This window comes from Marmota flaviventris, chromosome 12 (assembly GCF_047511675.1).
Source record: "Marmota flaviventris isolate mMarFla1 chromosome 12, mMarFla1.hap1, whole genome shotgun sequence".
NCBI classification, from domain to species: domain Eukaryota; kingdom Metazoa; phylum Chordata; class Mammalia; order Rodentia; family Sciuridae; genus Marmota; species Marmota flaviventris.
Window position 1 is genome coordinate 105135621 of NC_092509.1, and position 14864 is coordinate 105150484.

General features: G+C 30.5%; 1 protein-coding gene across 4 annotated transcripts in view; it reads left to right on the forward strand.

Moving 5' to 3' along the window:
- The window catches only part of Kifap3 (kinesin associated protein 3), a 143246-nt gene that overhangs the window by 108613 nt on the left and 19769 nt on the right, over positions 1–14864 (forward strand). For 2 of the 4 annotated variants that reach the window (XM_071600328.1, XM_071600330.1), the window contains exons 19-20: positions 5656–5755; positions 5928–6366. In XM_071600328.1, coding sequence (XP_071456429.1) covers positions 5656–5755; positions 5928–6054 — 227 coding nt within the window. In that variant the 3' untranslated portion in view covers positions 6055–6366. Of the gene's footprint in view, positions 1–5655; positions 5756–5927; positions 6367–14864 lie in introns of those variants that run through there. The other 2 variants (XM_027935034.3, XM_071600329.1) reach the window with 1 other exon arrangement.

The window sequence follows — 14864 nt, forward strand, 5'->3', positions numbered from 1 at the left end:
TTTTGCTGTCGTTTCAAAAAATAAACTACTTGGTGAGTATTGGAAAGACTTTTAAATACTTTATAGCAATGGTTTCTTCCTTACTCTGCTGATGTTTTCAAGGTAAAATTTAATATTTACATGAACCTTATGTATATTATAACTTGTTGATTATGTCATGCTGCCTTTTTCCAGGGATGAGTCTGGAACTAAGATGGGTAATATTTTGCATATTGTGGCTTTCAGTATTTTGCACTGTTGTCAATATTACTATTACTCCATTGAGATCATTTAATTGAAAAGAGGAAGGAAAGGATTTCTAGCGAAGAAATAAAAAGCATTAGAACTAAGGATATACCTCAGTGGTATAGTGCTTGCGGCCCTGGGTTTGAACAGTAACAACAAGGAAAAAAGCATTAAAGTAATTATATCTGAATTAATGACCCACTCTTTATTTTTCCTACTATGTGTTCCTACAATAAATTTGCTAAGTGCTCTCAATGTAAATTTTACAAATGTTTTACATGTATTAATAAGACCTATTTGTGTGTGGTCAGTGCATATTGATTGTATAAATTACCATCACCTGTAATCACTAAAAAGTAGCATCATATCTAATCACTAGTACTATTCACATATTCATCCATATGTTTTCATATGGGTGTTGTGCAATATAATTATCTTTATATTTGATGTAGATACATGAATCCCGGAAAATTTATGCTTAACCATATTTCACCACATAATTGTCACCACCACATGAACATATTATTGAGTATTCCATTCATCCTAATCTTGCACTGAAGATAGTTTAGTAATAAATTATTTTAAAGTAATACCGGAACAGTTTTTTTAGAAAGCTTCACATAATGGTCACACTCTTAAGTTTTTGCAAAAAAATATTGTCATAAAATCTGCAACTATTATGCAGTATTATATAAGTACTTGGAAAATTGATAGATTTCTTCCTAACAGAACTTTACAGTATAGTTTTGAAATGCTGCTTTGGGTTTCAAACCAGATGGACTATATCATTAATTTCAACCAACTAGAATTTCTTAGTTCAGTAACAGCGAGTAGCTATTGTTCCCTACATATTCTGTATTCATGAAGTAAAATATATAAGAATTTTTTTTTGTTTATAGGAATCAGAATATTCTTTGAATCAATTTTCTTGCTTTGAAAATTGATAGGAACCTGACAGTGTGAATCAATTACCAGTTTGCAAAGTTGAATGAAACTATCAAGCACCCCCACTGTTCAATTTTGTTATTTTAATTAAAATTTTAGAACATATTTTTTAATTATATCACATTCTAAAATTAATTCATTTAAATTAACCTCTTAAAATGAAAATTATTGACATTTTTCTGTTACTTTATAACAAAAATGTATAATTTGTAAGTTTGTGGAAAAACTGAATTACATATATTTTTATATACCAAAGTTTAGAAATGCAGTAACTGATGGAAAAATAAGTAAATTTAAATACTTTTGAGGGATGAAATAGTATCATTAGAGATCCTGAATTTTTTTTTTTTTTAGTAGCCTTAGCCTGATGATATGGTAGGCATTTGACAGACATTTTATACCTTGAATGTAGAAATTCAGTTCTCACAGCAAGCTGTCTATTTTTTTAGTTCATGAATCATTTTACCTAGTTCATTTTCCCTGAATCCACAGGCTAAATGAATGTCTGTATCATTTCTTGATGTTTCTCATGGAAATCTAGATAACATCAGTTCCTTTTTATTTATTGTGTGCTGTCATAGCTCAGAAACATCAGATAAATTTGTAGTACTACATATACTTTTGAAGTTTGAACTATCTTATTAAACCCCTAAGTCTCCATGAAAATTTAGGCTGCTTCTGTTAAAAGTAGCTCTAGTAACTTTTTAGCCACAGAGATTAAACTACATGGTCTATTATTCCCTGGGTCTTATGTTTTATTTTAAAATGAGATGATATATGTTACTTTCTAGTCATTTGTGTTGTCCTCTGTGTTTGCAAACTGTTAAATATCAGCCAAAATATATCTGGGTTTCCTTTGTCTTTTTTTCTTTAGAAGGGAATCTTAGTTGCCAGGCATGTTGGCTTACACCTATAATTTCATCAACTAAGAGTCTAAGGCAGGAGAATCACAAGTTCAAGGCCAGCCTCAACAACTTAATGAAACCTTGTTTCAAAATAAAAAGTAAAAAGGGCTCAGGATGTAGCTCAGGGGTAAAGCACCCCTAGGTTCAACCCTAGTGCCAAAAAAAAAAAAAAAAAAAATCTTGGTATTGTGAACCTAGCATCTCCTTTAGTTCCAGTATTTTTTCCTAAAGTCTAAAATTATATTCATTGATTAATTTCCTTTGTTATGAAAGTAAAGCTGTTTGCTTTGGTACTTTTTAACTATAGAGGAAGTATATTATAATTTATAAGGCTGTACACATTTCTAAATGACTTTTTCCTTTTTTATTGTTATTATCCATCATGGAGAATCTTATTCTTAGCATATAAATATATTCCTAGAATACACAGCTTAAAACAGTTTGTTTTTGTCTCAAGATTGTTGTAAAAATCACAGTCTAAAGTTTATTTTAGTAACAATAAATTAGAAGATACTGAGTTTTAAAATTTTTTACTTGTATTCACAGTGATTTTTTAAACTGGCTTTCAAAACTCAAAGAGTTGATATATGTGCTTTGATTTCATCACTGTTCCAGTTTATACTTCATTTGTTCATAGCTGTCTTATTTACGATCATCACGAGATTTCAGAAAGGTGTGTCCTCAGTGATGTGTTCTATAACTAGGCGATTCATGTAATTTAATAACCCAAGTGTATGTGTGCAGCTTAGAGTGCTGTGGTGTATTGCATCTGTTTTCCTTTTGTTCTCTAGCCATTTAAATGTTATATAAAATTCTTTAATTCTTTGTTGTTATCATTGAAACAACATGGAACTTAAAAAGGACACTCCTAGGTATATCAGGGTAACCAAGAAGATAGAATTTTTGGTATTTCCCTAAAAGAAATAATTTTGGTTGCAAAATGTTAAGAATCAGATATTTCCAAAGAAGTTGGGGGTATGTTAGATGAGACTTTAATGGTACTTTTATACCTTGTTTTAGTGAAGAAAGAGTGCCCATTGTCAAGGGTGAATTAACACCATGAAAGCTACAGTTTATTTAAACTGCAGTGCCCTGGGAGTAATAAAAATAAATTTCAAAAGTATAAATTTACTTTTTTATTTATATAAGATCAGGCTTATTATATTATTAGGCTAGTTGTATTCTGTGTTTATGAAATATCTGGCTGAACCGTACGTAACCTCAAGCATTTTCAGTTTGAACTCTGTTTTGATGATGTCCCGGTTTGTAAAAGTTCCCTGTACACCATTTATCCTTTTGCTACTCATTGTTTTCTTTTAAGATGATAGGAACTCTGAAACAAGATATGATTTTGAGAATTTGATCAGTTTTTAAACTTAATTTCTTCCTAATCTGACTCAGTTTAGTAGTTTGTATTTCATAAATACAAACCATCTTTTCACTTGGTTGTATTTATATCTCAAAATACTATGTTTCTGAGTTTTAAAAGCTTCTATTCTATTGGCATAAAGAACATTTTTTGTATTCATTTTCAATGTTTGGAGTACCTTTGATTCCACATTTGTATTTTACATACCTTTGATCCTCTCAAATTAGCAGGTTTATTAAAACTTGATCCTCAATTATTTAGTTTTAATTTAACAGTTATTTTAATTTTTTAATCTTCAACTTGTTAATTTTAGCCACATTTTCACAAAACCTTAGATACATATGAAATGGGTTTTTAAAAATTATTCATAACAGCTTCACTCTCAGTGTATGGTATCTTGGCATTTCCAATAAATTCCTTTTTTTTTTTTTTTTTTTTTTGAAGTTTTTCAGGGTTTATCAGGTCTTTTAACTTATAGAATCTTTAACTTTCAGACATAAAAACTGAACTAAACATTACTGACACTTTTAATGGAAGCTCAAGTATTTTGTATTTAGTAAAATAATAAGATTAATACAAAAGGTATCCATTAACAATTCAACAATAATAATTAAATAATAATCATAGTCATCAATATACGATGTGTCACAAAGGATATGTGTACCAAATGAGTAGTAAGGGAGTCTAATGGAAACACAAATAACCTCACTTATTCATTTGCCCACTGTTACTTTGTTTACCATATACTTTATCTTTAATACCCTATTCCCTCAGATTTTTCATTTAAATACTACCTGTGTTTCAAGACTCCAGTTATTTACAACTCTGCCCTACCTCTCCCCAGGTAGGGTTTTCTAAAACCCCATAAAATACAGTAATCCCTCCAGAGCTTTTATTGCCTCTAATACTCATTTCATATATCTACTTTTGTTGTATCTTATTTATTAATAAATTATATTATTATATTCTTAAACAGAGGTTATATATTATAATTTTTTATATTTCCCACAGGATCTATCCCAGTATTATTATGCATGTGTTAGGTATAAAATAATCAGCTGGTAACTGAATAATTTGCCTACTGTGTGCCAGATTTATCAATAGAGTGGGGGGTATAACCTAACCAACATTTATATCTAGACTCTACAACCCATCATACTTTAAGAAAAGGAAGTTTTGAAAGTTCTCACAGCCATCCAGACCCTAAAGTATTTGTTCAACACATAGGACAGTCCCAAAACCATCACACGGGTCTTTTTCCCTCAGATGCTTTTTAGTCTTAATTTATTTTTATTTATGTAAAAATAGCTTATCTAGATTCTTAGATTGGAGCAGATGAGAAAGTAATACAACTTCAAAATCAGCAAAAAAAAAAAAAAAAAAAAAAAGAAAGAAAGAATTACAAAGTCCTAGATTTAAGAAAGGAAGCACTTTAAAACAAAGAGCTCAAAAAATGAGTAATAGAAAGCCATTTTTAGCAGTGCAAGTCAAACATATTTGGTAACCTTAGGACATTATTGTGTAATAAATGATATTTATAATAACAATCAAGTCACTAAGAAGTATTTACATTTTATATAGAATACCTTCTAAGAACACATGGAGTATAAATTGTATTTATGAAGATTTCTAATACATTTTTGTGTGTATTTTAACATTGGTCATTTAAATTGTCAAACTTGTTTAGAGATTGTTTAGAGATTCACTTATTTGATATATCTGATTCCCTAATCATGCTACACAATTGAAGCTGTCTTGGTATAAAATGTAAAATGTACTCAAGTATTGCTCTGTTACAAAACACCATGCTGTTCAATGCTTTTGCCTGTTGATGCTGTTTGCTTAGCGTGGACTGTTCTTACTGTGCCTCCACCCCTTGCCTCACCTCCTTACCTCTTCCTGTCTGTCTTCTCCACAGGACTGTAAATCCTTGAAGGCAGAGACTATCTTATCCATCCCTATGCTAGTATTACCTTGCACGTAGTTGATGCTCAATAAATTGAGTAATTGTTCAGAACTATTGAACAAACTCTTGATATGTGTGGTCTTCTATGAATACTCATAGAGAGAACAGCATGACATGCTAACCTGCTAATATTTTTATTTCAGATTAAATATGCAGGTTATTTTCTTAATGTGTTGTTTGATAGGGTAGTTTCCTTTTTATTCCTTACAAATACATTTCACAAATACCATTTTTCTTCTATCTAGATGGATTAATTGCCTCCGAAGGAGCCATAAGTCCAGATTTCTTCAACGATTATCATCTTCAAAACGGAGACGTAGTTGGGCAGCATTCATTTCCTGGCAGGTAAACAGTCTTCCAAGAAAAATCTGATGTATGGTGTTTCCTTTGCAAAACCAGAATTCTTTTTCACTCCTCATTTTCTTTTTCATTAAGAGCGGGGGGAAAATCTTCAAACTTTTCAAGAACATGTTTGTTTGATTTTAAAGTAATTTGTGAATTCACATTTTTTGTGTAGAAAAATGGAGATTACAGATTTGAAAAAAAATATATACTTCATCATTTTGGAAGATATAGAAACAGACAGTACTTTTGCCAAGTTAATGAATACATACTCTTTCCTGAGCACTTCTCAAAGCCCATAAAATAAGAAGACAAGATGTGTATTTTAACAACAATTCATACGTATTAAAAAGTGGATGCTTTGACTAAATTGAAGACTTTTCTGTCATAGGTGGAATTAAGTAAAATATTTAAGGAAAAAATACTTGACAAGCCAGTGTTTTACAGTTATTACAAAGTTTCCCTTAGCTGATATCCAGCTTCATTACTAATGTTGCATAGATTTTTTTAAAAAATCTGGCTTTAAAAATGTAAACAATATTTTCCCCTTTATACTATGCCTAGAGGTACAGTATTTTAATTCAGACTGACTGTTGAAATTTCATATTAAGCTACTTTAGTGAATAGGTATGATCTTATTTTTCTTTAAAACTATATTTTTTAAAATTATGGATTTAATTTCTGCTTCTAAAATTGTATGTTTTCTATTTGAGAATTACATTATGTATTTTTTAAATGATCAAACTACAGTGTGACCAATATATTATGACTACTTGTAAGAAGCTATTTTAATTCAGTTATAATAATTGCTGCAACCACTAATGATGATCTGTTATGGAGAATCTGTTTTACTAACATTAATTTTTTTAATTTTAGCCTCACACCAACATTTTAAAGCAGAATTATATCTGTTCTATAAATAAAGAGTCAAAGCTGTAAATTTTATATTTAAGTAACCAACTCACACAGGTAGTATTATAGAGCAAAAATTTGATCTTGAGGTCTATAAGTCACCAAAGCTTTTGTTCTTCACAGCATAACATGATCCTAATTTGGAGGAAACAAAACATGCCCGTGACTTTTAAGCCTTCTTGACCACAGACCACATTAAAAGAAATAAACTTTCAGTGTTGAGAAATGGAGGTGTAGCTCAATGGTAGAGCACTTGCCTAGCATGCTTAAGGCCCTGAGTTCAATTCCCAGCACTGCAAAAGTAAAAAAATAAATAAATAAACAGGAGGTCTGGGGTTGTGGCTCAGCGTTAGAGAGCTTGCCTAGCACGGGTGAGGCAATGGTTCAATCCTCAGTACCACATAAAAATAAATAAGTAAAATAAAGGTATTGTGTCCATCTACAACTAAAAAATAAATATTACGGGGCTGGGGATGTGGCTCAAGCAGTAGCGTGTTTGCCTGGTGTGTGTGCGGCCCAGGTTCGATCCTCAGCACCACATACAAAGATGTTGTGTCTGCCGAAAACTAAAAAATAAATACTAAAAATTCTCTCTCTCTCTTTAAAAAAAATAAAACAAAAAATAAATATTAAAAAAATAATAAACAAAAAAGAAGTACCTTTCATATTGCAGCCTCAAGCATAGATACATATTTATTTATTTATATGTATCTACCTCTATACATGTGTGTAAAACAAAAATTTCTTAAAATGATATTATTCTTATAATTCCACAATGATAAATTAACCAAAATCTCTTAAAATGATATTCACTCTTAATACCTATAGTGTACAATGGCATGTTGTTTTATTCCTTTCATTTGTTAAGTGGAGATTGCCACGCACTAAGTTGATTTCACAACTTATTGATGATTATGACCCAGAGTTTAAAAGCATGGTAGAAAAACATAGGAGTATTACATGAAGTGCCTAGTTCATTGTTCTATAATGGTCTTTAAATAAATAATAGCATTTTAGAAACAGTTTTATCAATAAACTGGATTGTCATAGTAAGAAATTTCTTGCCTCAGGAAATAAAAACTAACCATGGTTAAATACCAGAAAGCATATGACTTTTGATTACTTAATTATTCAAAAAGAGGCTCTGTTTAATCATTATAAGTACTATGTCATGTGACAATTTACTGGATAAATGTCTTCTGAAATTTAATTTAAAAAGGAAGAAATTATTTGGGTATATGATCCAATATTTATATTAAATAATTTTACTTATGGCATTTATAAGATTCTACCATTGTAATTATTAAATCATTCTTTTCATTTATGTCTTATTATGAGCAAAACATTATTTTTGTACCTTCTTCAGATACTGCCTACCTAAAGAAAGCAAACTGCTACTGATTATGCATTACGTATTACTTATTTGAAGAAGACTTGCTTTCATTTTTTACATATTATGACTTTAAAGAAACTAAACATTTTTCACTAAAATTGAATATACAAAATGACAATTTCATGAGCCAAATTCAGCAAAATCTCTCATTTCTCATTTTCAAAATGGTTATTTTATTTTAAAAATATTTAAAAAATAATTTAGTAGCTAAATTATATATTAGATCCAAAGATTTCAGGATTTTATTGCTTAGTTCATAAGTCTTTTAAATGACTTTGGTAAAATCCTTTTAGAACCTTCAGTTCTTTTTCATTGCTCAAAATATTTAAGTAGCTTCTTTTACTTCATAAAAGACACATCATAGTAATGTTGACCTAAAGGATTAGTTAGTAAAACTAACTAGACTTCTTCAAGTCAAAAGAGTGATAAACCTATTTATTATAATCATTTTGATTTGAGAATTGCTTGCCCTTTAAAAAACAAACTTCTCTGAGAAAGTTAAGTCTTTCATCTCTTGTCTTTTATAATCCTTCAGGCCTTACATCACATAACTATATCACTTTTTATTTCCAGATGAAATAATTTACAATGTGTTTCATCAGTTTTTTTGTAGGGACCCCGAATTGTTACAGTAGAGATACAGACTATAAAGTATAGCCAAATATTTATAATTGTTCTTTTCCACTTTCTGTTTTACTGAGCCACTCTGGAATCATATGCTTTTTTTTTCATTTACTCAATAATTTTTGGTTAGTTATGCTTCTTTTGGTAGGACTCCTGTGATCTTTGATACCAAAAGACCATGGATCTTAGGTCTGGCTTTTTTTATTTTTTAATTCTGTAACGGTTCAAGTATTTTAAATTGCTATATAATTATTCACATATCTTATGATAATTTTTCTACTTAATGTCCAGATATGAAATTTTAGTGACTACCTTTCAGCTTCTGATATCCAGTAGGTACATTTAAAAATCATTAGATTAAATAACACTGACTTAAAACTTTGTTGAAGTTCTTTATTTTAAGTGATTTTTAAATAGGACTGTATTTCAAGAAATGTTAAGCAGAAATTGTTGAATTCTTATTCCTCATCACCCCTGTGAAAGTGAAAATAAACAGACATGATGAAGAATTTAAGCTATCTATAAAAGAATTATTTTCTTAATTGGGATCTTAAATATTGAAAACACTAGTTCTCTAAATACATGTAAAAAGAGGAAATGTTATTTATTGAGAGCTTTTTTTTTCTCTTTAAATCAGAAAAATGGTCTATATGACTTATAAATTCTTTCCCTGCTTCTTTATCATATGGCTTTGATAAATAAGCATAGCCAAGTTATCTGGAAAAAGAATAATAAAAGATTAATGTACAAAATGTGAATTTTTATCATTACCAATGTTTTTAATGATATGACTGACAGTGGTATGTGGGATGAAACATGAAACAGAATGTGACAGTGCCAAGGGGCATACTCCTCAGACAGCTCTCGTGGTTGCCAGTCTTTGCTGGTTTTTGAACATTTTAAAATTTGAGCAGATTCACATGATCTCAAGTACATGATCTCAAGTTCCTGCAAAGTAAAGAATAAATTACTAATTGGTATGTCATGAGGGTTTTTTGTTTTTAATTGTTCGATGAATTTTTTCCTAAATTGACAAAGTGTAATAATAAGACAAATGTGTTAAAATTTGAGAAACCAAGCCAGATGAGAAAATTTAAACAGTTCAAATTGGTGTTTTTCTTAAAATCCAACTCAAGGGTCCTTCTTAGTCTGCAATCCTGCATTTTTGTAATACATCAAGGCAGTTTAATTGGAAACAGTGAAAACTGTTAAACTCATCTATCTCATTCTACTAGAGAGACTACATGTTTGATAAAATAGATACTGGCAGTTGACAGAGAATCCTGGGTTTTAGACGTGTATCACTATTGGTTTGAACCTCTTGGCGCCAGGATTTCCCGACATTTAAAGTTAATGCAAAATGCATTAGGGCTCCAGGGCCTTAGCTATGGAGTTGCCGATCCCAGGGTGTCAAATGTAAATCTTCCCTTCCCCAAATCTGAACTGGTGTTAGAAAGTAAAGTGGAACTTGCTATTGAAGCTAATTAAAAATAATAGGACCAAGACTAGCTTTTTTTCCTGTTATATACCATGTATCCATACCATATTTTTGGACCGATCTTTTATTATAACTCTTACTTTTCAAGACTAACAAGAACCTCATGTTAAGAATATTTTTAAACTGCTTCCAGCTTTTACAAATCAGTTTTTGTTGCAGTAAAAATGGCCGGTTTTCCTTTTATAGGAATCCAATTTTCATAAACTGGAAAAAAAAATAAGAGACTGCTTAGGTTTCCTTAGGGCTTTGAAAAATATTTTTCAGAGAGCCAGGCGTTCTTTGTGGTTGGCAGAGTGATGTCATTTACTGACCATTTCACTGAGGTCAAAGTGAACTGGATGTGTGCATTTTCTGAGCCATCTGATTCTTACACCTCCATTTTCTCTATGTGTTAGAGCCCCTTTTTTTCTTTCTTATAATAATTCAGCATTAACATTTTGTACATTAAACTTATAATATATTACACATATGTACCTTTCATTCCTATTTTTTTCTAATATTAAATCACAGTTGAAATGTTCGTTGTACTTTTAAAAATCATACCGAATTGAAGTAATGCATTACTTTTTTTTTTCTTTCTTTCTTTTTTTTTTTTTTAGTTGTAGTTGGACACAATATCTTTCTTTCTTTTTATGTGGTGCTGAGGATCAAACCCAGCACCTTGCACGTGCTAGGTGAGCGCTCTACTGCTGAGCCACAACCCCAGCCACAATGCATTACTTCTTGAAAATGTAAAACATATACTTTCATCAAAATTCTTTAATGTATGATTTTTTCCTATGACTAGGATTCTACATGTAAATATTAGACCTTTTTAGGGCCACCTTAATTATACCCAGTATATAGTTTTCGCCATTTTTTTCACTTGAGAAAAATAATCTCAAAATTTCATATTAGCTTACTAAAAGGTATTATTGTAGAGTTTATAGAACTATGTTAATTGATAGTTATATGAGTTTACTTTACAGTAATTATTCAAAAAAGCAGTCAAATTGTTGTCCATTTTACAACCCTGATTTGGCCAACCAAAGAAGCCCTTTTATTATTGAAATAAAAATAAATATACCCATGAAATTCTTTCTTTGATAAGTCTTCTGTCAATTTTTAATGGATAATGCACACTCTAATTTGTTCTAATAATTTAAGTGTTGGTCAGCTTCATCACTGTAGCAGTAGTGTGGATATTATATGGAAAGTTTTTTAAAAAGTGAAAAGAGCCTCCCAGAAACATTTGCTTTGATAGACATTGAGCCTGATCATTTGTTCAGTATTATAAGAACTAAAGTAAGTGGCAAATACTTAACTCTTAAAGATAATCATTACCTAAAACACTGCTTTATTTCAGTATATTACTAAATTTTTATCAGAGATGATCATAGCTTTTTTCTTATTTAAACTCCTGAATTTTATCATTTTTCCAGACATGGTATTACAAAATAGACAGGTACCATTTTTACCTGCCAATTGTCAAGGTTTTACATTAGAGCAAAGAAGTACTCTCATACAGTTCTTATAGAACTTAAGTTGATGAAACCTAAGTTGAAGGCATTTGGTACTGTAAAACAAGCCCCTTGAGTTGTCCATTTCCTTTAAGTCAGACACTTCATTTCCAGTATTTTATCCTTTTCAAAGAACCAAATATAAACAGAGAAGATATAAAAGTTGTTATGTGTTAAAGAAGATAAATACCACCAAGTGTTATGAAGTATGCTTACCTATAGAAGACACATTTTTTTCAACACCTACTTTTGTGCCACAGATTTTTTCCGGATTATATCACACTAGTATTCTAATTAAATTCTATCTTTGAAGGTCAGAATAAATCAAAATAGATACATTTAGGGGCTGGGGGGGCGTAGCTCAGTGGTAGAGTGCTCACCTTGCATGTGGAAGGCACTGGGTTCGATCCTCAGCACCACATAAAAATAAAATAAAGGTATTGTGTTCATCTACAACTAAAAAAATTATTAAAAATAGATATGTTTAGCAATAAACAGATCTTCACCTTACATAAAATTCTTCACCTTTTTAAAGAACTGACCAGAGATCTTTTAATTTGCTTCTTTCTTATTGAAAAACCTTTTTATAAAATTGTTATTCATATATGATGTTTTGATAGCATAAAATTGGATAAGGCACTGCCACATCTGTAATTATGGTAATTCAAAGTGATGGTAGGGTTTGGTATTTTCATTTGCTTATGTTAAAACATGATAATAGAGCTCTTGGTTTATTCTTAGTATATAAGCATATTTTGATTTTAAGAAAGCCTGTTATTAAATACTATGTAATGTTCTAAAAACTAAAACTTATTGAATGCCTTATATGCAGGAATCTGTTACACATTTTATTTACTATTTGCTCTTAACAGGCACATTTGATGAGTCCCTAATATTTGTTCTTAGATGAATCTAGATTGGGAAGAGTCTGCAAGAGTTGTTTCCCAATAGAATTTGGCCAAACCATGATTAAAACACATATAGTAGAACTTCTTTATAGCAACTGCAGGACTGGGTAACAAGACAGGTACTGTCTTGTTAAAAAACTGCACTGTTTCAGGCAGAGTAAATGATTAAATCTAAAAATATCTAGATCTATGCAAATTTGTATAATAAATGATATTGTTACCCAAATGACATTATTTTTAATATATGTTAACATTTGTTTCAAGCCCAGTAATATATCCTGTCTGTACCTAGATATAACCTATAGAAATAATTTTAATTTCTTCCCACCTTCATCAGTATTAGTGAAGTAGAAGTATTTGAAAAAATTTCTTAGAATAGATAAAACGATTCTAAGAAATAATTCCATATGACATAGGAAATTATACGTAAGGTAATGAAGTGATTATTTTAAACTTCTAAACCTGTGGGATGGTAAAAAAAAAAAAATGGAAAACAATGAGTAGCAGTAGCTGTGTAACAACACATTTCTGATGAGAAAATCAAACCAAGGCAAGTGAAAGTTTTTATAGCAGGAGAGTCTTGCTCTAACACAATCCTTACATGAACTCTCATTTTTCTTTCTGAATACTCCCTTTACAATTCTACCAGTAACTTTAAAAAAAAATTTGTAGTTGTAGATGGACAGCATGCCTTTATTTTATTTGTTTATTTTTATGTGGTGCTGAGGATTGAACCCAGTGTCTCACATATGCAAGACAAGTGCTCTGACACTGAGCTACAGCCCCAGCCCTCTACCAGTAACTTTTTTATTTAAGAAAATGGAATGTGTTAGGAACATTCTAAAAATTTCAAAGAATAAAATGTTTGTCTTTTTAAAAAATCTGAGTATACTAAGACTTTCATGTCTTCATATATTGCATTTGATCATCAACAAATGTGTGAGGTGAATACTGCAGAGTTGCTATTTTAACAACGTGGAAATTAAGACTCAGAGGTTTTCAAGGGTCCACCCTAGAATGAGGTAGCTAATAAAGAAGGAAGACTGGTAGGAGCCAGCACTCTTTTTTTACACCATTATCCCTCCAGATGTCAAGCAGATACATGAGCCTATCAAGTTTAGATTAAATGTTATTAAAGTTCATAGTAAGAGATGTAGTGTCTGTCCTGCAACACCACAAATTTGTGTACCTATTCTGTTTTAATGCATTTGGCACAGTTTACTGCAAATTGGTACTTCAGATTTTCTTGGCAACAAACTGCTAAGAGTTCGTTAACACATTAAGCAATTAGCTCACTACCTTTAAATTCTTTTCAGTAGTTCACTAAATTCTCTACAGTTAAATTCAGTTGTATAAAAAATAGTGAAATGAATGGAATTATCTTAGTTGTAAAGTATAGACCCATGCAAATAATTTATTTGGCTAATTAACCAGTGTACATTTTTGCTTACATGATGCTATTTTTATGCTTACAAATAAATCCTCATGGACTTATTATACATTGATATTGTTTGTCTTATTTGTTTAGAATTTTTATAAAGATGACTTAATTCTAGCATTGAGAAGGCAAGGAAATTTAGTTCCACAACTTGGACACTAATGATTTGTATTTCCCAGGGAGAATTGAATTAGGTTTTATTAGTAAATTGGGCCTATAACATTTAAGGCCAGATTTTATTAGATTATCACACATCAGCATTAGCAAACTGTAAACTTTACTGAAATATAGAAATAGGAGCCAAAAATCAAGGCATAGAATCCTGTAACTTGGGAAGATGTTTTACCCTAGAGGAATTATAGTCCTGAGCTAGAAAAATATTTTCAGTTATTTATTTGCCTTTAGAAATTTAGAAACAGAAAAAATGGTGATAGAACTGCCCTCATCAACTTATTATTAATTTCCTATCTGGTAAGCTGAGCAAAGTTTTCTTAGAAATGCACACTAGCTGTTTGTAAAGCCAAAGATATTCCCGCCCCCACCAAAAAAATTTATTGTCACTTTATTAGGATTTTCATTTAGGAGAAGAAATTTAGCACAAATGAAATAATGTAACTGACTGTATCCTGTAAAAATGTTAACACAATGATTATGGTGTAGCTTTGTACTGAGAGAATTGAAATGGGAGTTAATCCAGTCCTTACTGGGAAGTTAATTATACCACCACCATTTAAGAATGACTATCTGGTGTTAAAGTTTATAGATTTTTCACATGTATTAAATACATTTTTTGGCTATACAGATATAAGTAGTTGTAAATTTAATGGAGAGAAAGTCAAA